The 26,093-nt window shown below is 33.5% G+C and overlaps 1 protein-coding gene across 7 annotated transcripts in view; it reads left to right on the top strand.

The window, feature by feature from the left end:
• The window catches only part of CNBD1 (cyclic nucleotide binding domain containing 1), a 481,111-nt gene that overhangs the window by 252,952 nt on the left and 202,066 nt on the right, over positions 1–26,093 (top strand). For all 7 annotated transcript variants that reach the window (XR_008292521.1, XM_053208140.1, XM_053208138.1 and 4 more), the window contains one exon: positions 19,003–19,193. Coding sequence is in view for 6 of the 7 variants with exons in the window: in XM_053208140.1 (XP_053064115.1) it covers positions 19,003–19,193 (191 nt within the window). In the remaining variant the exon portion in view is untranslated. The remainder of the gene's footprint in view (positions 1–19,002; positions 19,194–26,093) is intronic.

Here is a 26,093-nt window from a genome sequence, read left to right as displayed (position 1 = left end):
CTATATCATCTTTACTGTTTTCTTTTTGAAGTCAGTTAAGTCTTAATAGTGTTATTTCTCTTTTATTTCTTTCACTTTATTTTATTTTATTTCCACCTTTTATGAGGTTATTTCAAAAACACCATAGTTCCTCACTTAAATAAACTTTTGTATTTGTTTTTAATGCTAAAAAATATTTTTATATTACTAAATTTTAACATTTTTTTATCCTGCATAGACTTTCTTTTCTGTTGTGATTTAAATTTCATATAACATATAAAAACACAGTAATGGGGCACCTGGGTGGCTCAGTCAGTTAAGCATCCCACTTCAGCTGAGGTCACAGTCTCACAGTTCATGAGTTCAAGCCCTGCATCAGGTTCTCTACTGTCAGTACAGAGCTCACTTGGGATCCTGTCCCTATCTTGCTCTGCCCTTCCCTCACTTATGTGCACATTCTCTCTCTCAAAAGTAAATAAAAAACTTAAAAAATAAATTAAAAATAAATTAATTAAAAACTAAAAACACGGTAGCTAATTCTCATAGAAAATTTAGTGGGAATCTTTTCCATAAGTAAATTGACCATAATTCAAATAATATGCTCTTACAATAGAAATAGGTAAATATTTAGTTCTACCATAAAGATTAAGATTCTCTTAAAGGCAAACATGGTCTTGAAGAACATGCATTGGTCCTTAAGTATGGATGTGCTTTCACTGCAACTAAGGAGTTCCCTATGATTCATGAAGTTTTGTCCTTGAAATCTGGCCAGAAATTTTTTTCAGTATTTATCTGCATTGTGAGGACCCAGTTCCATTTCTGTCTTTCCCCATCCAAGAGATGGTTGTGAGAAAATTAATACAACAGAAACAAAAAAGCCCTTCAATCACACGACAATACCAAAGACCCTTTACCTTGATATTTATTTCTCTAATATTGCCATTAATTCTTACTCTCTTAAACAGTGAAACTTATAACAAGAGATGATGTTAAAAGTATTCAACACCTGGGGCGCCTGCGTGGCTCAGTCAGTTGAGCCTCCGACTTCCACTCAGGTCATGATCTCGCGGTTTGTGAGTTCAAGCCCCGTGTCGGGCTCTGTGCTGACCGCTCAGAGCCTGGAGCCAGCTTCGGATTCTGCATCTCCCTCTCTCTCTACCCCTCACCCACTCGCATTCTGTCTCCGCCTCTCTCAAGAATAAATAAACATTAGAAAAAAAAAGTATTCAACATCTGATCAGAAATCAGAACAGGTGCTACCTAAGCACAATAAATACCTACTCTGAGCAGTTGATACAGGAGTATTAGTAAGTAATACCAGCCACATGTGCATAATTTCCTCCATTTCTGTTATTGGAATATTTTCAACTAATAAGAAACTACTTTTAAGGTTGCTTTATATAATTGCACTACTCAGTATCTAGAAATTAATAGTTTTTTTAGCCTATCTGATTTTATTTAGATAATAGTCAGAATGGAACTAATATTTTTCAACCTCTCTAAGCTAATTTTTGGATTGGCATATTTCAGAAGAGTTGACAGCATTGCCAAATTATGGAGAGTTGTTTTTAAATAAAGCTTTTTATGTACTTTTGTTATATGTGCAAAAACCCCAATGTAGTATTGTGCTAAATGCTTAGGAAGGAAAACGGCATAGAACTGGCTTCCATTTCATATAATAATATAAACATAAATAAGTAAATTTATGTTTATATTATTGATAACTGTATATTATTTAACAACATGTATTGTATGTTTGATATGTGCTAGTGACTGTCACTGGAACTTATTTTCTAATGTGGGAAAAAAGAAAATAAATAGAAAATTAACACATAATATAACTTCAGGAAATACAGTCTATGAAAAAAAATAAAGCACAGGATTACAGAAGGGCTAGAAATTGGAAAAAATTAAAAAAATTTTTTTGATGTTTGTTCATTTTTGGAAGACAGAGAGAGACAGAGCACAAGCAGGGGTGGAGCGGAGAAAGAGGGGGACACAGAATCTGAAGCAGGCTCCAGTCTCTGAGCTGTCAGCACAGAGTCTGAGTTGGGGCTTGAACTCACGAGCCAGGAGATCATGACCTGAGCCTAAGTAGGACGCTCAACTGACTGAGCCACCCAGGTGCCCCGGAAAAAAATTTTTTAATGATGATAATAATTACATATTTTATTTTATATTTTTATTTAAAACTTTTTAAGTTTTTATTTTAATTCCAGTTAGTTGACATACAGTGTTACATTCAACAATTCCATAATTGTGATTCAATAATTCCTATCACCTAGTACTTATTACAAAAGTGCACTCCTTAATCCCCATCACCATTTAAAAACCCATCCTCCCACCTACATACCCTCTCTAAACCATCAGTTTGTTCTCTATAGTTAAGAATCTGTTTCTTGGTTTGTCTCTCTCTCTCTCTCTTTTTTTTTTCCTTTGCTCATTTGTTTCTTAAATTCCATTATGAGTGATATCATATGGTATTTGTCTTTCTCTGACTGACTTATCTCATGTAGTATTATACTTTCAAGCTCTACCCATATTGTTCCAAATGGCAAGATTTCATTTTTTTATGGATGAATAATATTCCATTGTGTATATATGCTAATCTTCTTTATTCATCTATAACTGGACGGTTAAGTTGGTTTCATAGTTTGGCTATTGCAAATAATGCTGCAATAAACATAGGAGTTCTTGTATCTCTTTGAATTAATGCAATTAATAGTGCAATTACTAGATCGTAGGGTAGTTCTACTTTAATTTTTTGAGGAACTTCCATACACTGTTTTCCACGGTGGCTGTACCAGTTGCCTTCCTACCAACAGTGGAAGATTGTTCCTTCTTCTCCACATCCTCACCAACACTTGCTGTTTCTGGTATTTTTTGTTTGTTTTGTTTTGTGAAGTGATTCTGACAAATGTGAGGTGATATCTCATTGTAGTTTTGGTTTGTATTTCCCTAATGATAAGTGATGTTGAGCATCTTTTCATATGATTGTTGGTCTTCTGTATGTCTTCTTTGGAGAAATTGACAATCCTCTAACCAGATTCATTAAAAAAAAAAAAAGAGAGAGAGAAAGAGGACCCAAATAAACAAAATCACTCATGAAAGAGGAGAAAAAACAATCAATGCCACAGAAACACAAACAATTGTAGTAGAATATGAAAACCTATATGCCAACAAGTTCAACAACTTAGAAGAAATGGATAAATTCCTGGAAACATAAACTACCAAAACTGAAGTAAGAAGAAATAGAAAATTTGAACAGACCTATTACCAGGAATGAAATTGTATCAGTAAAAAAAAAAAAAAAGTCCAGTACCAGATGGCTTCCCAGGTGAATTCTACCAAATATTTGAAGAAGCATTAATACCTATTATTCTCAAACTAATCCAAAAAAAATAGAAGAGAAGGAAAACTTCCAAATTCAATCTACGAAGCCAGTATCACCCTGATACCAAAACCAGATAAAGACACCACAAAAAAAGAGAAGTATATAGATGCAAAATCCTCAACAAAATAGTAGCAAAGTGAATTTAACAATACATTAAAAAAATCATTCACCGTGAATAAATGGGATTTATTCCTGGGATGCAAGGTGGTTCATATTCGTAAAACAATTAATGTGATAGTCACATCAATAAGAGAAATGGTAAAAACCACATGAGCATTTCAATAGATGTAGAAAAAGTATTTGACAAAGTACAACACCGATTCATGGTAAAAACTCTCCGCAATGTAGGTCTAGAGGGAACATATATCAACATAATAAAGGTCTTATATGAAAAACCTACCCCCAACATTATACTCAATGGTGCAAAACTGAGAGCTTTTCTCATAAGGTCTGTAACAAGACAAGGATGTCTACTCTCACCCCTTTTAAAAATTCAACCTACCATTGGAAGTCTTGGCCACAGCAATTAGAAAACAAAAAGAACTAAAAAGCATCCAAATTCATATGGAAGAAGTAAAACTCTCACTGTTTGCAAGTGACATAATACTATAAAGGAAACCCTAATGATTCCATCAAAAAACTGCTAGAACTGATACACAAATTCAATAAAAATACAGGATACAAACTCAAGGTACAGAAATCTGTTTCATTTGTATATACTAAAAATGAAGCAGCAGGAATTGAAGTTAAGAAAACTATCCCATTTACAATTGCACCAAAAACAATAAAAAACCTACAAATAAACTTAACCAAAGAGGTGAAGGAATGGTAGTCAGAAAAGTATAAAACACTGATGAAAAAAATTGAAGACGACACAAAGAAATAGAAAGACATTCCATGCTCATGGATTGGAAGAAAAAATATTGTTAAAATGTCTATATTACCCAAAGCAATCTATAGGTTTAATGCAATCCCTATCAGTACACCAACATCATTTTTCACAAAATAATTATATATTTTATATAATATTTATTAATCTGACACTATTGTAAATTATTTATAAGTACTATGTCCTTAATACTTTCAAAACCCTATGACATGTATGTTATAATCCTTATTTTATAAAAGACAAACTTGAGAGACAAAGATATTAAGTTAAGCTAGACAAGATGATACAGGCAGAATGGTCAGATAACACATAAGATGCCTTGCTATGTTAACATGCAAAATAAGAATTGAAAAAATGATACTATTAATTTAATATTTGAAAGGCAATAAGACTTGAAAGTAACATTTTCTTCAGTGTTTTAGGATGACATTTCCTAAAAAGTATTCATAGAGTTCAGCTGCAGATAATGGACGTTAAAACAAACAGCTGTAAAAATAAACCAGAGAAGCCCTTTTGAAATGGCATGGTAAGGACTTCCGAAAATCCATAAATGCACAGAAAATATTGGCAAAACGGTCATTATCAACTTTTTCAGAATTCTGAAAAAGATCTACAACAATCCAAGATACATTTATTCAAGAACAATGGTGGAATCTTGGTAAGAAGAGTGAGTTTTACAGCATTTTGACTTGCCCTCTTCCCATCACACTATAACTTAGTTCTGCAGTAACCTGAACAGCAGCAGCCTTGCAATTATGGTCGTCATGAAAATCAGCAACAGCCACTGAAGGTGGCAGAATAGGTTTGGATCCCTCTTCGAAGTTCCGTCCAAGAGATTTGTCACAATTTGATCTGCTTCTTGGCTTCCAGGAATAGGCCCATTCATAGAGGCTATATATTAAAACAAACAAACAAAAGCAAAAACAAGTCAACTAATCCCCCAAAAAAGCAGAGGAGAAAAGAGATATTAAATATTATGATGATCATAGGGCGCCTGGGTGGCTCAGTCGGTTAAGCGTCCGACTTCAGCTCAGGTCACGATCTCGCGGTCTGTGAGTTCGAGCCCCGCGTCGGGCTCTGGGCTGATGGCTCAGAGCCTGGAGCCTGTTTCAGATTCTGTGTCTCCCTCTCTCTGCCCCTCCCCTGTTCATGCTCTGTCTCTCTCTGTCCCCAAAATAAATAAACGTTAAAAATTTTTTTTTAAAAATAAATATTATGATGATCATAAATGGAATAGAGAATATAAAAATAATAGAGCAAATCAAAACCAAAACTATGTTTTTTGCAAAGAATAAAAAAACATTTACCTATATTTATCAAGAAAAAGGAGAGAACATTCAAATTACTAAAATCAGCAATGAAAGTGTGAATATCACCACTGACCTTATAAAAATAAAGATTATAAGGGAATACACAATAACTATATGCCAAAAAATTATATACCTTAGATATAATGAACAAATTTCCAGAAAGATACAAACTATCAAAACTGGTTCAAGAAGAAATAGGCTATCTGAATAGATCTATATCAAATAAATATATTTAATTAGTAATTTAAAAAATATTCCCACAAAGAAATGCCCAGATCCAGATGGCTTCATGTTGAAGTCTACCAAATATTTAAAGGAGCATTAATACCACAAGCAATAAATAATCTGAAAATAAATTAAGAAAGCAATTCCGTTTACAGTAGCCTCAAAAACATAACCTATTTAGGAATAGATTTAACGAAAAAGTGTAAATAAATAGAAATATCTCAGTGTTCATAGATCGAAAGACCTAATTTTGTTTATATGGTAATACTCCTAAATTGTTCTACAGATTTAACACAATCTCTAATACCAGCTGTCTTTTTGTAGGGGTTGGTAAGCTGATTCTAAAATTCATATGGAAATTTAGAGGGCCCAGAAAAGAAACAACTTTTTTTGGAAACAAACGACAAAGTTGGAGGACACACACATCTGATTCTGAAACTTACTACAAACCTACAGTTTCAAGGCAGTGTAAAACTGCCACAAAATAGATATAGAGATTAATGGAATAAATTGAAATGCAGATATAAAGCTTTAATTTCATGGTCAATGATTTGCAACAAGGGTGTTAAGAAAATTCAGTTGTGGAAAAGATAATTTTTTCAACAAATGGTGCTGGCACAACTGGATGTCCATTCACATGCTAAAGAATGAAGTCAGACCTTTAACTCATACCATATATAATTACTAATCTAAAATGGATCAAAGACCTAAATGTAAGAACAAAACTATAGAATTCTTAAAAGAGAATTTACAAATTAATCTTGGTGGCCATGGGTTAAGCTATGCTTCCATAAACATGACACGGAAAGCACAAGTGACCAAAGAGAAATTAGGTAATGTGGACTTTATAAAATTTTGGACTTCAAAAAGCACAATCAAAAAAGTGACAATGCAACCCTTGGAATGGGAGAAAGTTTTTGCAAATCATATATCTGATAAGAGACTCATCCAGATTATGAAGAACTCTTACAACTCAATAATAAAAAGCCAATTAACTCAATTGAAAAATGAACAAACTATCTGAACAGTTACATTTCAAAAGAAGATAAACAAATGGCCAAAGAGCACATTAAAATGCCCAATATCATTAATCATTAAAGGATTGTATATCAAAACCACAATTATATACCACTCCATACCTAGTAGTATGGTTTAAATATAAAAAATAAACAATAATAAATGTTGAGGATGTAGACAAATTGCGTCTCATACATTTCTGATGGGATTATAAAATGGTGAAGCCACTTTGGAAAACATTCTGACAGCTCTTCAAATGTTAAACAGAAAGTTATCATTTGATCCAGCAATTCTGCTCTTAGATATACCAGATATTATGAAAACATACACTTATTTGAAGCTTGTACACAAATGTTCATAGTAGATTTATTCACAATAGCCTCAAAATGGAAACAGCCCAAATTTCCATCAAAAGATAAATGGATTTTTTTAAAATATGCTATATCCTCATAATAGAATGAGGATTCTATTTGTATTTGGCAATACAAAGGAATGAAGTACTGATACATGCCACTATCTGGATGGATCTTGAAAACATTTTGCTAAATGAAAGAAGCTAGTTAAAAACAATAGATATTTATAATTTCACTGATATGAAATGTCTGGAATAGGAAAATTCATTTGAGACAAGAATTAGTAGTTGACAGAAACTTGGGGAATGGGGCATGAGGCATGAGTTTCTTTTGAGGATGATGAAAATATTCTAACATTGGGGTGTGATGCTGACTGTATGTCTCTTTGAATATACAAAAACAACAAAAAGGAAAGAAAAAAAACCACTGAATTATACATTTAAAAAGAGTGAGTTTCATGGAATTTGAATTTTATCTCAATAAAGTCTTTTTAAAACTTGAGGTAAAATTCACATAATATTAATGATTAATCACTTTATTAATTTTTTTTAATTTTTTTAAATGTTTATTTATTTTTGAGACAGAGAGAGACACAGCATGAGCAGGGAAGGGGCAGAGAGAGAGGGAGACACAGAATGTGAAGCAGGCTCCAGGCTCTGAGCTGTCAGCTCAGAGCCCGACGCGGGGCGGGGCTCAAACTCACCAACTGTGAGATCATGACCTGAGCCGAAGTCGGACGCTTAACCAACTGAGCCACCCAGGCGCCCCTGATTAATCACTTTAAAGTGTACATTCAGTGGCATTTAGAACATTCAAAATGTTGTGGAACCATCACTACTATCTCATTCCAAGATATTTTCACCAACCCAAAATGAAACCCAAAACACAACAGCAGTTATTTTCCATTCTCCTTTTCTTAGCCCCTGGTAACCAGTGGCCTGTTTTTTATCTCAATGGATTTACCTATTTTGGAAAATTCATATGAATAGAATCATACAATATGTGACCTTTAATGTCTGCCTTCTTTCACTTCACATGTTTTTGTGGTTCATCCACATTGTATCATGTACTTCATTCTTTCTATGGCTGAATATTCATTGTATAAGCTACTGTTTAAAGTACTTTTCTTGAAGCAGTCAGAAACCATTGGAGACCATTAATACATTAATATATGCCAGCACCTGGAGATCCCTGAAAGTTGAGGTCAATAAACTTTAATAAATGTTTAACATTAAATATATAAAGAACAAACAAACCAACAGAAATTAGTTTTCTGAGGAAACAGATTTGTGGAAGTTCAAAGACTTCAATATGCCAGCATGCATTGAATGTTTCCTGAAGGACACTACATAGACACTAAATGATTGCTGAAACAAGTTACCTCAGTGTTTTCCTTACCCCCCTCAGGAAGCAGCTCTATGCAGCATACCTGGGGAATACTACCATAGGAGAAAGAAACTTCTTCCTATTAGCTTTTTAAAAAATATCTTATGTTAGAGTAACAATGTTTCATGATGTGTATATTCCTTAACTACTTTTAATCATTTGATAGATGTATCTTAGCTTTGTAGGACTGTCCCTTTCTTATGTTTGAAGACTGCAATTCAGCCTTACTAGTTCAACTCTAGTGAAGGGTTAAACCAGGGCCTTTGAATCTGAAGCCAACCTTTTGTTTTCTTTTGCTTTTTCCTGCCTCTTCAAGCAAAAATAAAACATAAAATAAAATAAAATAAAATAAAATAAAATAAAATAAAATAAAATAATTCGTTAGGTAATTAAATTCCTGCACATCTACAATATCAAGAAACAGTGTTTTTAAATGCATATCATCAAAAAGTTCATGGAGCAATATGTAACATTAACTGATACACTTCTTTTATGCATAATCTAGAATGTCTTTGCTCACATAATGGATCATAAAAAGCAATGTTGCTTTTATGATCCTTTCTAGTGTGAGAAGAGCTCTGCATGGTGATGCTCTTATCTACCAACAGAAGAATGGTTCTTGATGTGATATGTCCACCTGGATTTAGTGTTTAATGTAAATTTCATCTTTTAAATGTTCAGAGTACAGTGTGACACTTTGTAAAAGTGACACTAATAAGAGGGTTAAGATGGTTTTTTAGTGGTAAAGGAAAATATATAGAACTGTTTATTTTAAAACAAGATAGAACATTGAAAAATGTGATCTTAGGGAAGATAATGGTGTTTAGTTATCATAAGTCAGAAGTTAGAACATGTAAAATAATAAAAGTTATTTAAATGATGTATTGGCCCCAAATTTTGTATTTTGTAGAGGAAATTAGTCAAATCATCAGTTTTGTATCCACAAAGTTTTTCCCACGAACTTTAAAAATTTACTAAAATTTACACATTTAGTATTAAAATGTGGTATAGCTTAATATTAGGAATCACAGTGAAGTTTTCCAAAAAAAATATTTTGAGTCCCTTTGTACAAATCTTCATGATATTTAATTATTATTAGAAATAATGGCTTTGGCTTAACCAAAGCCATTATTTCTAAAGCTCAACTTATTATTCATATGGATTTTTTTTCAAGATTAACTGGCTTTTATTAACAACCATGAACCAAAACTTCATCTTGTTATCCAGGGGTATATCTTAATCCAGAAAATAGTGAAGAATCCTCCTGAAAGTTATATTTCTTAAGAGTAGATATTTTTTTTTTAAATCTTTACTGAGATTTTTTTTCTTTGTTTTAATAGACCAGAAAGCTTTTGATAACTACTTTATGTAATTTGAGGTCAGGAAAAACACATTTTTTGTGTGTTGTAGGAGCTTCTGTTTATTTTTAGAGGTAAAAATATTCTTAATTTACCACCTGCAAACTTCTAGGCATAGATACTATAACACTTTCTTCAGGCATGACTTAACCTCAAATTCTTCAGCTTTCTAAAGCTCTTTTTTCTTCTCACCTCACCCAACAAGAGTTGACTCTAACACACTTATGTTCATAATCTGAACTATGGCCTAACCTTCAGTGCTTGGACAAAATAACCACTCAATAAATATTTGATAAGTTAATATATGAAATTATCAGTAGTGCAGGTAATTTCCACCCAATGCAATCTTGAATACACAGCACTGATTCACAATAATTTTTGTTCATTGATAGTCTGAAAATAGATGTCACTCACTCATTCTTTCAGATAAAGTAACACTTACCTTTGGATTATACCAGTGAATCCTATAGTCATATACCCAGATGCCATCCTTTTGATCTTCCCATATAGAAGTGATTTTTAAATCCTTAGAAATAGTCTGTTATACCCTGGTACAAGATATTTTAAATAATGTGTTTTATGAAAAATATAGATGTGTTTGCAACATTGCTTGCTTTTTGGAGAACTCTTGGGAGAAATATATTCAGTGGTTTTGAGACTTCCAGTCAAGTCATTAAAAAAAATCTCTTGTGGTTGCTAAATCAGATAACTGATTATATTAAAAATTTTTTAAAGTAAGGAAAATGGAAAAAAATGGTCCATTATCTCCTTGCAAATTTATAGGTTTTTACAGAGTTTGTTTTGTAATTTAATTTATTCCTGCCTCTATCTGTTTTTTTCTTACTCAATTTTCCTTCATTATATTTCTTCACTGATTTTTAAAACAATATTGTATACATTTTTGTAAGCTTACTTATAATTCCTTTTAGATAACAAGGTAGAATCTAAATAAATGAATGAAATATTTTACTGAAAAAAATCAGAGGCCTTGGTCTTAACATATATGTTATAGATATGAACAAGCAATTCGAAATATGGAATTTTCTTAGTCCTTTTTTGTGAGAACTAAGTAAAAATATTAAGAAATAATAAGTTTTAAGGTTATTAAAAACAATCACCAATAATTTATAAACATAAATTCTCCTTTTATGAAATCTCTACAAATATTTGACTGGAATGTCAGTATTGATACTATTCCAATGGAGGGTCTTTGCCCAAAATAAAATGAAATAAATTTCTTTTCACCCCTTCTAGTTAGCTCTATATTTATTTGAGTTTTTTTTAATCTTAAACTAAATATCCAGTTTTACTTATAGATCATCTTCCATAAGTTATAGCAATATTTAAAAAAAGGTTATGAGACATGTGCTTGAAATAACTTCTCCTGGCACCTTATGGGTGGAAAAATTGCCCCAAAGAGAAAAATTTCATGTCCAAAGATACCTTAATATAGTAAAAGTTGTGAAAAGGTTATTCATTGCCTTTGTTATGTTATCTCTGGGACCACTTAGAACTTATAATGAGGATACCATGAATTAAACCACCTGGCTTAAACTTCACATAACTTTCTGAAATTTTCCTAAACTCCCATCTAATGGGCTGAGAAAAAAAGAGGCAATCAAGGAGAGTTATTTTATTTCCCAAATGCAGAATTCTAAGGAAAAAAAAATGAGTTAGTCCCCAAAGGTTTTATTAGATTCTTTGGAAAGAAATATAATAAGGATCATTAATTAAGCTTTCACTCATTCAAGTATTTGCTAAATGTCTAAAATAATCTAGGCAATGTGCTATGGGCTGGAGGGACACAAAAAAATGTCAGAGATCCTTCTCCAAAAGGCTAGAATCTATTGGTGATATGGAACATGCAGAGTGTCATGACAGAAATTCTGTGAAGAAAGATCACAGAGGAGGGGCACTAATCAGGAAAACCTTCCCTGGTATATAGATAACACTTAAACTCAATTTTATAGACCAACTAAGAATTAGCCGGGTGACAACATGACTTTATTCATCCAGTTATACCTCTTTGAAACATGTAAATCCCTTTAGAATGGTTGATTTTAGTTGAACCAGTGAGGGGGAGATCCTTAGCCCTGAAATCACAAACATGTTTGCTTTAATCAAACTTTATATGTGGCATTCAAACTTTTGAAAAGTCACTACAAAATGAGTAAACTTTCCCTTATTAGTATTCTCAATTCCTTTTGAATGCCTTTTGTTCACCTAATTCAAGTGTGGTTAAAAGATATTTTTAAATATGAAGTCCTCCACTAGGAAATTTTTTCAAGTCCTTATAAAAATTCTTTTTTGCCTTTTCATGTCATGAAGGTTGACTAGATAAATAATTTTAGGAAACTTATTCTTTTTTTTAAGGTTTAAAGATTTTTATTTATTTTTGAGAGATAAAGAGCACATGAGAGTGAGTGGGGGTGAGGGGGCAGAGAGAGATGGAGAGAGAGAATCCCAATCAGGCTCTGTACTTGGGGCTTAATCTCACAAACCATGAGATGGTGACCTGAGCTGAAACCAACTCAGACTGAGTCACCCAAGCGCCCCTGAAATTGATTCTTAACCAACTTGATTTTATTGAATTCTTTTACTTTTGCAAAGTCTGAGAATCAAGATTTAATGCCATTTTAATCTATATTGTTTTAATTCTTACAGTCAAATTTTTCTTAGATGCTTGGAGTATTCTGTGTTTTTCAAAAATTTATATAAAATAATTTTGTGTATTTAGAAAATTTGAATAAGAAACCTATCTTATATGTTCCTTCTCATTGCTTAGGAATTTCAAATGCTTATATTTATCTTACATTATTAATAAATATATTTTTGTCACAATTCATAAGTTTAACACCACTCTGTGATTTATTTATTTTTTTGTTAAAAAAATGTTAATGTTTCTTTATTTTTGAGAGAAACAGAAACAGAGACAGAGTGTGAGTAGGGGAGGGGCAGAGAGAGAAGGAGACAGAATCTGAAGCAGGTTCCAGGTTCTAAGCCATCAGCAAGAACCTGATATGGGGCTCAAGCCCATGAAACCATTGAGATCATGACCTGAGCCGAAGTCAGATGCTCAACTGACTGAGCCACCCAAGTGCCCCACCACTTTGTGATTTTTAATTAATATTTCGATTGTTCTTTGAAAGCTTAACTCTATTGTAATTTTTTTCTCGAAACCTTTTTTATTGTGTTTACATCATTTTTCTATATATTAGAGGATCAATTTCAGATGTTACATGAATTCTGAGAATTTCCTGTTAATTGTGTTATAGTCCATACTTTTTTGATTCATTTTTAATTCAATTTATGTTATTTTTTGTTTGAGGATTTTCTTTTTCTCCCAAAATTTTTGTGTGAAGAAGTCACCCCAAAGTTTATCTGACTCTGCATATATTTCTGAAAGTTCTTTTAAATTCTTTTATTTTTAATATTTACCAAACTAATTTTGGTAGATTAATAAATAAGGAAAAGTAAAATTAGTTACATTAATTTCAGGAAATAATTGAGGCTCAACTTCTGACTTAACTGTAACAAAGCAGTGAGTAGTTTAATTCTGAGATTTTTTTATAAAATCAATGAAAGTAACTTCTGTGTATATGTCTCTATATATTTCCTATAATTATATTTTTATATATACATATATGCATACATTTTATTTAATATGTGTACTTATACACAATATCATACTGCATAACTATACATATAATATACTGCATACATGCACAATACTCCTATATATGTAAATGTATGTGTTTTTGTGGGTTTGTATGTGTTGTGTGTATCCTTCAGATGTTGGAATATATTGAAAGCCTACAGAAGTTAAAATGATTTGTGATTTTTAAGAATTTACTTAATGATTCTCAGCCTTAATTTCTTCACCTGAAAAATGTACTATGATGTATGACATTTGGGTTATTAAAAAAATTCGTTAAAGCGCCTAGCATAGGCATGGCAAATATTTGATGCTCAATATGTGATACTTGCTCTTCGTGACAAGTTTAGTGTGTTTGGATAAAAGAAAGAGCTATGTTTCTAGATTTTGGACCTCTAGATAGAAAGGTTGTTTTTTAACAAGCCCTTTTTTTTGGAATAGCCAGTCAACCCACTATTAAGATCTAAGAATATTAACCATATGGAGAAAATCTAAGGACAGGTATAGTTGCAATCCTAATCAAGCACTATTATTTTGCTCAATAATTAACAGTGTCCTTTTCCATGATCTCTATTTAAATTACTCTCCATTTTCTTGTGAACAATTAATTATAATATTAGTGTAGTACCAAATCTCTTTCTAGATTTGTTTTTGTTATATAGTGTTTATACCATAAATATGTACTTATAGGTATACATATATTGACTTTTATTTGTTAACATTTTAAACTAGTATATATTACTTTAAAATGTGCCTTTTTTACTTAAAATGAAACACGACATCTGTGTAGGTCACACATGTTGTCTTACTTTACCACAATTGAAACCATAGTTCTATAAAACATATACTGAGACAAAGAGAGAGAGCAGGGCAGCAGGCAGGGAGAAGGTGCTGATGCTGACTTAGGTTGGCATAGTATTTGTTGTGTTTAAATACTGACTCTACCACTACTGGCTCTTTGAGGTAGGGCTGGATTTTTAGTAGCTCAGTGACTTCTGTTTCCACAGTTGTGATGTTGGAGCAATCCTAATACCTGACTCAGGATCGCTAAGAGGATAAAAAGCATTAATATATGTAATATGTTCAGAACAGTGGACAAATAAAGTAATAAAAAATGTTTATCATCTTGTAATTGCACATTTTTTCCTACAGTTTTCCCCCACTCTACATCTGCATAATATCCATTCTATTAACATACCATAGAATGACATTTCACTTATAAACACATCAGTGTTTACCTGGAATTCAATATTTCTTTCCAGTCCTTTATTTTTTTAAGGTAAAATTTACATATAATGATGTGCATATATATATATATATATATATATATATATATATATATATATATATACACATACCTTAAGTGTATCACTTGATGAGTTTTGACAATTACTCTAATACAAACCTCTATCAAGATATAGAACTTTACCATTCCCTCAGAAAGTTCTTCCCATATTTCTTGCCAATCTCTGGCCCACCCACCAGAGGCAACTGCTCTTTTCTGTCTTTCTTACCTACCTTCCTTCCTTCCTCCCTCCCTCCCTTCCTTCCTCCCTCCCTCCCTTTCTTCCTTCCTTCCTTTCTTTTTCTTTCTTTCAGTATAAATCTATCTTGTGTGAGACTTTTAGAACTCTAACAAAATCAAATGACATGTACTCTTTTATGAAAGCCTTCTTTCAATCAACATAATATTTCTGATATTCATTCATGTCACATGAATCAATTGTTCATTCATTTTTATGGCTGAGTAGTATTCCATTGCATGTATATACCAGAGATTTTTTTTATATATTTTCTTCTGGTTGGATACCTAAGCTGTTTCCAGCTTTTACTTCTTGTATCCATTATGCTAATGCTGCTAGTAACATTCTTGTACAAGTCCTTTTTTGGACATCTACTTTTGTTTCCTCTGAGTAAACATGTAGAGCTGAATTACTGAAACATAGGTTAGATGTATGTTTCATTGCATTAGAAACTGCCAGACATTGTTACAAAGCAATTGTAATCTTTACACTCCCACCAACAATGTATGAGAATTCCATTTACTTCACATCCATGTCAATTTTTTATTTTTTCAGTCTTTAATTTAAATTATTCTGATTTCTCTGTCTCTCTCTGTCTCTTACTCCACCCCTCATCTTTCTCTCTTTCTCTGTTTATTTTTTTAATATAAATTTCCTAAAGTATGTTTGAATGCTGGCATTTTCTCTCTTTTTTTAAAAAATGTTTATTTATTTATTTTTGAGAGAGAGAACATGTAAGCAGGGGAGAAAGACAGATAGAAGGAGACAGAGAATCTGAAGCCGGCTCTGAGCTGTCAGTGCAGAGTCCAAAGTGGGGCTTGAACTCAGGAGCCATGAGATCATGACCTGAGCTGAAGTCACATGCTTAACTGACTGAGCCACCCAGGCACCTCTCTCTCGCTGTTTCAAAATAAATGCACTTATAAAAATTCTGGTTTTTATAAGTATTGGAGATTCTTATTTTTTCCTTGTACTTTTTCTGTATTTTTTTAATTTTGGAAAAAATATTTTTAGCAGTAAATTGAACAATTATTTTATGAAGTTTAAACAGCTAAAAAACACTTGTCAATGTCAGGAAAATAATTATAGTACTTGTAGCTTGGGAAAATATTTCCAAGAATTTAATTACATAAAGATACAAAATATACTGTATCCCAAACCAATTGTAGTAAAAATTTTTCTGAGAACTGTTTCAGATGAATGGAGAAATGATTCAAGTGATTATGAAGAAACTAAGGGCATAGATTTATGTAACATGTTTAAATAAAATAGTTTATGCACTTTATATTAAGTGAAGCATTTCCAAATTAATATTGTTTAATATGAGATTTTAAGTATTATTCACTAATTCAAATATTATAATTAAGTCTTTTTCATCTGTATCTCTAAAAGTTTATTAATTCATGTTGGCCAAAAATTTTTTAAATAATCTTCTCATTGGTAAAATTTAGTTATTTATATCAGTTTTGAAATTTATAGTTTATTTAAACTCAATCAATGGTAACTGCCACATAAAAATTTATTATGTACAATACAGAAAATTTTGACACATGTAGATAAATCGATTTGGCATGACAGGGTTTGAACTGGAAGTTGAAGAACATGTGACTCTCCCAGATTCAGAATGAATGCAACACTAGGATCAAATCTTAGGCCCTCCCCTTGCCTCCTAGGCCAGTACTTGGTACATTTGTAGTACTTTATTTGGAAAGAAGGAATCATCAATATATAATGAATCATTTAAAATGGTATCTACCTATCACTACTAATAAAAGCATGGTATCTATGTAAAACATAGTCCTCTCTTTGCCATTTCAAATGCAACTGTCATCTTTATATATAAGTGGAGTTAGCACCTTCCAGAATAGAGCAATTTGACTTATTCTTTTGGTGAGTATAATTTGAGGACTGATGAAATCTTTTCTGACTAAAATATTTTCCATGAATCTCAAAGTCTACTCCCCCTCTAATTAGTTTAACTCCTTAAGGGGCTCCTTAATATTACAGATATTTAAAAAATGTAATTGTGAAAACTAATGCATTGTAAGTAGAGATTAATTAGTCAAATTCACTGTCACTGGGCCAAAGCCTGAAGGAAAAGGAAGGTTTTCTTCAGAGGAACAGAAGAGTTACATTCATCAGTAAAACAAACATATTTTATGGTTAGAGTTAAGTGAAAGTACAATATTCACAGAAACTGTTTTCAGCTGTGAGTAATAGAGAACTAAAGGACACTAGTTTACAAACGTTTAGGATTTATTTAGGTTACATAATAACGAAGTCACAAGACATATTTAAAGGTGAATTTCCTGAGATTCTCCTTGCCTTTTCCTTTTAGTTGCAAGATGCTTCTCCAGCTCCAACATCATAACTTTGTTCTAGGTATCCGGGAAGAAGAAGTAGCATGCACGTTTGGAAAGAAAAATTCTCCCAGTGTTTTATTAATTAGAATCATGTCACAGGGCGACGCATATAAGAATATCTGCAAAACGTAATTTTTAAACGTGTATGTAGCACTCACTAAAATTGTGGTTTGGTGGTAAAGAAAAAGGAGCCTATTAATATTGGGTAGGCAATTAGCAGCCTTTAGAACAAAATTATTTCATAAAATGTACCTCTTTCTACAATTTTTATTCTATGCTAAGAATTGCCAGTTAAGTCTATACAAAAACAAAATACACATGTATTTATTGGAAAACAGCTTTACCTAACTGCCTTTCCCCCTATGTAACTGATCAAAATCATTACCACTCTTACAACATTTTATTATCTTTCCCTTTACAGTGTACTTTCTACAATGTAGTTCCATACAGCTCACCTGATAGCTATTTAAAAGCAATGTGTCTGCAATGCTTTCACCACATGGATTAGATGTTTAGTGACAAGTGATATTGTGCTATCCAAAAAGACATCTATTTTAAGCTCAAGTATTCAGGCAAAACAACCCTTGCTTTAAAGAAGACTGAAAATCACTATCCTGTCGTCATTGTATACATATGGTAACCAAGAAAGCCCCACTAATAAAGCACTTATTTAGAAAAAAGCAGAAAAGGCAAGCAGTTGGCATCTCTTAGACATTAAAAAAAATTGCCCCTAAAAATCAATTTGTAAAGTTTCTATTTGTAGCAAAATAATAAGAAAAATTTAAGAAAAATCTCTTTTCACAGCACTTGAATAATTTGCTCCAATCCTAAAAAGTAATGTAAACATTTGGAAAATGACATCATCTGGTTCCCAGGTCCTGTTTCTTCAAAAGGTCAGGTTTCAGAAGAACTAGAATGGATTTAAGTTGTATCCAAAATGCTCACAACTGAATAAACCAACCAAACTTACACAGGAACATAGTTAAACTTTAGAAACTGGAATTAGAGGAGCGATTGTGGAGAGTTAAATTGTGAAGTATGAGAAATACTGGAAAAAACTCTTCCTCCTATTAATGATCTGCATCTCCAAACTAGCTTCTATGAGCAATCATCATGTCTAAAGAAAAGACAAAAATTAATAATAGATATATATTCTTACTTGTATAAAATAAGCAAAATGGCATTTTTGAGGAGGAGGTAACATTTTAAAGAGTTCAAGGTGTTTTCTGATCCTATTTTTCTCAAAATGTCTTAAACCCATTGACTGTAATATGCTTTCAAGGTTCTTTTTCCAGAATCTATCAGTTCCATGAGGATTGATTATTGTAATTGTCAGAAAAAAATTCTCCAGATGTGGAAACATGTCTTTGCTATTCTTTTTTATTTGAGTAAATTATTTGTGAATATCTAAGTGCTATGTTAGAGTCCTCATTGAATAGAAGAAATCTACTAAAAGCAACGCAAGTATAATATGATGTGTTCATGTCTATACCAAAGAACCTGGGAAATAAAGTCAACAGTATATCTTTTTTGGTTTTGTTTTGTTTCAGTGGTTGGAAATGATGGATTTTATATAATACTGAAAGGTTCAGCTCGACCTCAAACAAAGGCATATAAAGATCTGATTGATGAAAATGAGTCAACATCCTCTTTCATACCTCAGAGTTTCCAAGGATTTGTTTCCAACGAAGACTTCAAAAACATACTTGCTGAGATGCACACACCTTCATGTGATCCAATGGTAAGAAATGAATATTTCCTTTTTCCATAAGCAACCAAAGTATCATTATTGTAAAATTTGATCTCTGATATGTAAATCTAGATATCTTGAGTGAGTTCTTAAGTATTAAATATAAAAAATCTTTTAAAAATCTTTATATCTTTTAAAAATGAAAATTATCCTGGGGCACCTGGGTGGCTCAGTTGGTTGAGTGTCCGACTCTTGGTTTTGGCTCAGGTCACGATCCCAGGGTCATGGGATCCGGCTCAGCATGGAGCCTGCTTGAACTTCTCTCTCTCCCTTTGCCCACCACTCCCTGCCCTGCTTGTGCTCTCTCTACATATATCTAAAATTTAAAAAAAAAAAAAGAAAATTAAACTATTAATATTGAACTTGAAATTTGTTTAAGAAATTTTAATGAGGGATGCCTTCAACAACATACCACCCACTGGCAGGGATTATATAGTATATTTGACAACCAGGACAACTAGGATGGCCAATGTGATTGGATCACTGAATGAGGAAGAGGGTAGTTTGAGATAAGGGAGGGGGAACAGGTAATTTGAGAAGAATACAGAAGACAAATCATGAAAGTTCTTTTTAATCAAGTTAAGAATGTATGCTTATCCTATTTATCTTAAGAGCAACGCTAAGGTCAAGGTGATTCCATTACAAGGTCTTGCTTGAAGAAAATCTTGTGTTTATATGTATTATCAAGACTATCAGCTAGCCAAAAAATTAAAGTTCAGTATTTTTTGGATCTCTGGATACTCTCTGTGGGTATCAAATGTAGTTTGACTAGAATTGTAGCTTAAAAAAAAAGCCAGTTTTAGATTTATAATAGTCAAGATGTTCAGGATAGAAAAAACAAAACAAAACAAAACGATGAAACCAATTAAAGCCAAATTATTCAGCACTACGGATTGAAGTCAGGAAAACCTAGGACATTCTCAGGTTCAAGAAGAATGAGTATGGATAAAACTATGAAAGAAAGATGAAGATAAAAAATGAGACAAGAATATAAAAGTATATTGTTGCTGATCACACAGGAACAGGTAATGTTTCTGATCTTTCCTTTTTTTTAATCTTTATTTATTTTGGGGAGGGGGTGGTGGGAAGGGACAGAGAGAGAGGGAGACACAGGATCCAAAACAGGTTCCAGGCTCTGAGCTGTCAACACAGAGCCTGATGTGGGGCTCGGACCCATGAACTGTGAGATCATGACCTGAGATGAAGTTGACATTTAACTGACTGAGCCACCCAGGTGCCCCTGATCTTTCTTGATAGAGATGAAAAAGAATACATTTGTCACTCAATGGCCACATACCAGGTACCTGATGCCATTTTATTATACTTGAGGGAAAAAATACCATACTTGGCACAGTAGCTATAGGTAGAGCTACTTCTTGGTCCACTTTAATGTAGTCAACTCTACTCTTCCAGGACATATTTGTTCATTTGGTGAGGGCAAAACTCATGAATAAATGGGAATGTGATGGGACCACCACTTCTGAATTCTGCATTAGGTCTGTGAAAGTAGTACTAATCTGTCATTCTGCTTGGGATGAAGTGTGTTTTTCTCCAGTTTAGTTGAGTTGTCATTAAAAAGTAAAAATGGTGTGTATTTAAGGTGTATATCTCAAATGTAAATAAGGTAAAATTATCACCACAATCAAGCTAATTACCATATTCATCATCTCACATAGTTATATTTTTGTGGTGAGAGCACTTAATATCTACCCTCTTATCAAATTTCAGGTATACAGTACAGTATTGCTAACTTTAGTCCCCTGCTGTACATTATATCTCTAGGATTTACTCATCTTGCATAACTGAAACTGTGTAGTCTTTGAGCAATATGTCTTCATTTCCTCTACCCCGCAGTCCCTAATAACCAACATTTTATTCTTTGCTTTTATGAGTTTGACTATTTTATTTACTTTTTATTTTTTTAAATGTTTATTTATTTTTGAATGTGGGAGAGAGAGAGAAAGAGAGAGAGAGAGAGACAGAACATGAGAGGGGGAGGAGCAGAGAGAGAAGGAAACACAGAATCCAAAGCAGGCTCCAGGCTGTGAGCTGTCACCACAGAGCCTAATGTAGGGCTCAAATTCATGAACAGTAAAATCATGACCTTAGCCAAAGTCAGATGCTTAACCTATTGAGCAACCCAGGCGACCGAGTTTGACTATTTTAGATTACACATATAAGTGAGATCATAAAATATTTGTTTTTCTATGTCTGGCTTATTTCACTTAACACGGTGTCCTTCAGGTTCATCCATGTTGTAACAATTGACACTTTCTTTAGCCATTCATCCATGGATAGACATTAAATTGTTTCCATATCTTGGCTATTGTGAATAATGATGCAATGAACATGGGAATGCAGATATTTCTTGAGAGAGTGTCATTTCTTTAGTTGTCTACACAGAAATGAGATTAATGGATTGTATGGTAGTTCTATTTTAAACTTTTTGGGGAAACTCTATATTGTGTTCAGTAATGGTTGTACTAATTTACATTTCTATAGTATACAAAGATTCTCTTTCCTCCACATCTTTCCCAACACTTACCTTTGTCTTTTTGATGATAGCCATTCTAACAAGTGTGAAATGATAACTCATTGTGGTTTAAATTTGCATTTTCCTGATAATTAGTGATATTGAACACTTTTTCCTATATCTGTTGGCCATTTATTCTTAACATATGAAATTTATTGTCAAATTGGTTTCCATACAACACCCAGTGCTCATCCCAAAAGATGCCCTCTTCAATGCCCATCACATTCCCTCCCCCCCTCCAACCCCCCCATCAACCCTCAGTTTGTTCTCAGTTTTTAAGAGTCTCTTATGCTTTGGCTCTCTCCCACTCTACCTCTTTTTTTTTCTTCCCCTCCCCCATGGATTTCTGTTAAGTTTCTCAGGATCTACATAAGAGTGAAACCATATTGTACCGGTCTTTCTCTGTATGGCTTATTTCACATAGCATCACAATCTCCAGTTCCATCCACGTTGCAACAAATGGCCATATTTCATTCTTTCTCATTGCCACGTAGTACTCCATTGTGTATATAAACCACAATTTCTTTATGCATTCATCAGTTGATGGACATTTAGGCTTTTTACACAATTTGGCTATTGTTGAAAGTGCTGCTATAAACATTGGGGTACAAGTGCCCCTATGCATCAGCACTCCTGTATCCCTTGGGTAAATTCCTAACAGTGCTATTAATGGGTCATAGGGTAGATCTATTTTTAATTTTTTGAGGAACCTCCACACTGTTTTCCAGAGTGGCTACACCAGTTTGCATTCCCACCAACAGTGCAAGAGGACTCCCGTTTCTCCACATCCTCGCCAGCATCTATAGTCTCCTGATTTGTTCATTTTGGCCACTCTGACTGGTGTGAGGTGATATCCGAGTGTGGTTTTGATTTGTATTTCCCTGATGAGAAGCGACGTTGACCATCTTTTCATGTGCCTGTTGGCCATCTAGATGTCTTCTTTAGAGAAGTGTCTATTCATGTTTTCTGCCCATTTCTTCACTGGGTTATTTGTTTTTCGGGTGTGGAGTTTGGTGAGCTCTTTATAGATTTTGGATACTAGCGCTTTGTCCAATATGTCATTTGCAAATATCTTTTCCCATTTTGTTGTTTGCCTTTTAGTTTTCTTGATTGTTTCCTTTGCTGTGCAGAAGCTTTTTATCTTCATGAGGTCCCAAGAGTTCATTTTTGCTTTTAATTCCCTTGCCTTTGGAGATGTGTCAAGTAAGAAATTGCTACGGCTGAGGTCAGAGAGGTCATTTCCTGCTTTCTCCTCTAGGGTTTTGATGGTTTCCTGTCTCACATTCAGGTCCTTTATCCATTTTGAGTTTATTTTTGTGAATGGTGAAAGAAAGTGGTCTAGTTTCATTCTTCTGCATGTTGCTGTCCAGTTCTCCCAGCACCATTTGTTAAAGAGACTGTCTTTTTTCCATTGGAGATTCTTTCCTGCTTTGTCAAAGATGAGTTGGCCATACTTTTGTGGGTCTAGTTCTGGGGTTTCTATTTTATTCCATTGGTCTATGTGTCTGTTTTTGTGACAATACCATGCTGTCTTGATGATGACAGCTTTGTAGTAGAGGCTAAAGTCTGGGATTGTGATGCCTCATGCTTTGGTCTTCTTCAAAATTACTTTGGCTATTCGGAGCCTTTTGTGGTTCCATATGAATTTTAGGATTGCTTGTTCTAGCTTCAAGAAGAATGCTGGTGCAATTTTGATTGGGATTGTAGATAGCTTTGGATAGTATTGACATTTTGACAATATTTATTCTTCCAACCCATGAGCACGGAATGTTTTTCCATTTCTTTGTTTCTTCTTCAATTTCCTTCATTAGCTTTCTATAGTTTTCAGCATACAGATCTTTTACATCTTTGGTTAGATTTATCCCTAGGTATTTTATGCTTCTTGGTGCAATTGTGAATGGGATCCATTTCTTTATTTTTCTTTCTGTTGCTTCATTATTAGTGTATAAGAATGCAACTGATTTCTGTACATTGATTTTGTATCCTGCAACTTTGCTGAACTCATGTATCAGTTCTAGCAGACTTTTGGTGGAGTCTATTGGATTTTCCATGTATAATATCATGTCATCTGCAAAAAGTGAAAGCTTAACTTCATCTTTGCCAATTTTGATGCCTTTGATTTCCTTTTGTTGTCTGCTGATGCTAGAACTTCCAAAACTATGTTAAACAACAGTGGTGAGAGTGGACATCCCTGTCATGTTCCTGATCTCAGGGGGAAAGCTCTCAGTTTTTCCCCATTGAGGATGATGTTAGCTGTGGGCTTTTCATAAATGGCTTTTATGATGTTTAACTATGTTCCTTCTATCCCGACTTTCTTGAGGGTTTTTTTAAGAAAGGATGCTGAATTTTGTCAAATGCTTTTTCTGCATCGACTGACAGGATCATATGGTTCTTATCTTTTCTTTCATTAATGTGATGTATCACGTTGATTGATTTGTGAATGTTGAACCAGCCCTGCATCCCAGGAATGAATCCCACTTGATCATGGTGAATAATTCTTTTTATAAGCTGTTGAATTCGATTTGCTAGTATCTTATTGAGAATTTTTGCATTCATATTCATCACAGATATTGGCCTGTAGTTCTCTTTTTTTACTGGGTCTCTGTCTGGTTTAGGAATCAAAGTAATACTGGCTTCATAGAATGAGTCTGGAAGTTTTCCTTCCCTTTCTATTTCTTGGAATAGCTTGAGAAGGATAGGTATCATCTCTGCTTTAAACGACTGGTAGAACTCCCCTGGGAAGCCATCTGGTCCTGGACTCTAATTGTTGGGAGATTTTTGATGACTGATTCAATTTCTTCGCTGGTTATGGGTCTGTTCAAGCTTTCTATTTCCTCCTGATTGAGTTTTGGAAGTGTGTGGGTGTTTAGGAATTTGTCCATTTCTTCCAGGTTGTCCAGTTTGTTGGCATATAATTTTTCATAGTATTCCCTGATAATTGTTTGTATCTCTGAGGGATTGGTTGTAATAATTCCATTTTCATTCATGGTTTTATCTATTTGGATCATCTCCCTTTTCTTTTTGAGAAGCCTGGCTAGAGGTTTGTCAATCTTGTTTATTTTTTCAAAAAGCCAACTCTTGGTTTCATTGATCTGCTCTACAGTTTTTTTAGATTCTGTATTGTTTATTTCTGCTCTGATCTTTATTATTTCTCTTCTTCTGCTGGGTTAAGGCTGTCTTTGGTGTTCTGTTTCTATTTCCTTTAGGTGTGCTGTTAGATTTTGTATTTGGGATTTTTCTTGTTTCTTGAGATAGGCCTGGATTGCAATGTATTTTCCTCTCAGGACTGCCTTCGCTGCATCCAAGAGCGTTTGGATTGTTGTATTTTCATTTTCATTTGTTTCCATATATTTTTAAATTTCTTCTCTAATTGCCTGGTTGACCCATTCATTCTTTAGTAGGGTGTTCTTTAATATCCATGCTTTTGGAGGTTTTCCAGACTTTTTCCTGTGGTTGATTTCAAGCTTCATTGCATTGTGGTCTGAAAGTATGCATGGTATGATCTAAATTCTTGTATACTTATGAAGGGCTGTTTTGTGACCCAGTATGTGATCTATCTTGGAGAACGTTTCATGTGCACTCGAGAAGAAAGTATATTCTGTTGCTTTGGGATGCAGAGTTCTAAATATGTGTGTCAAGTCCATCTGACCCAATGTATCATTCAGGGCCCTTGTTTCTTTATTGACCATGTGTCTAGATGATCTATTCATTGTTGTAAGTGGGGTATTAAAGTCCCCTGCAATTACCACATTCTTGTCAATAAGGTTGCTTATGTTTGTGATTAATTGTTTTATATATTTGGGGGCTCCCGTATTCGGCGCATAGAAGTTTATAATTGTTAGTTCTTCTTGATGGATAGACCCTGTAATTATTATATAATGCCCTTCTTTATCTCTTGTTACAGCCTTTAATTTAAAGTCTAGTTTGTCTTATAAGTATGGCTACTCCAGCTTTCTTTTGACTTCCAGTAGCATGATAAATAGTTCTCCATCCCCTCACTTTCAATCTGAAAGTGTCCTCAGGTCTAAAATGAGTCTCTTGTAGACAGCAAATAGATGGGTCTTGTTTTTTAATCCATTCTGATACCCTATGTCTTTTGGTTGGTGCATTTAGTCCATTTACATTCAGTGTTATTATAGAAAGATATGGGTGTAGAGTCATTGTGATGTCTGTAGGTTTCATGCTTGTAGCGATGTCTGGTAGTTTGTCTCACAGGATCCCCCTTAGGATCTCTTGTAGGGCTGGTTTAGTGGTGATGAATTTCTTTAGTTTTTGTTTGTTTGGGAAGACCTTTATCTCTCCTTCTATTCTATATGACAGATTTGTGGGATAAATGATTCTCAGCTGCATATTTTTTC

Source organism: Acinonyx jubatus, chromosome F2 (assembly GCF_027475565.1).
Source record: "Acinonyx jubatus isolate Ajub_Pintada_27869175 chromosome F2, VMU_Ajub_asm_v1.0, whole genome shotgun sequence".
Taxonomy (NCBI): Eukaryota; Metazoa; Chordata; class Mammalia; order Carnivora; family Felidae; genus Acinonyx; species Acinonyx jubatus.
This window is presented reverse-complemented; position numbering and strand designations above follow the sequence as displayed.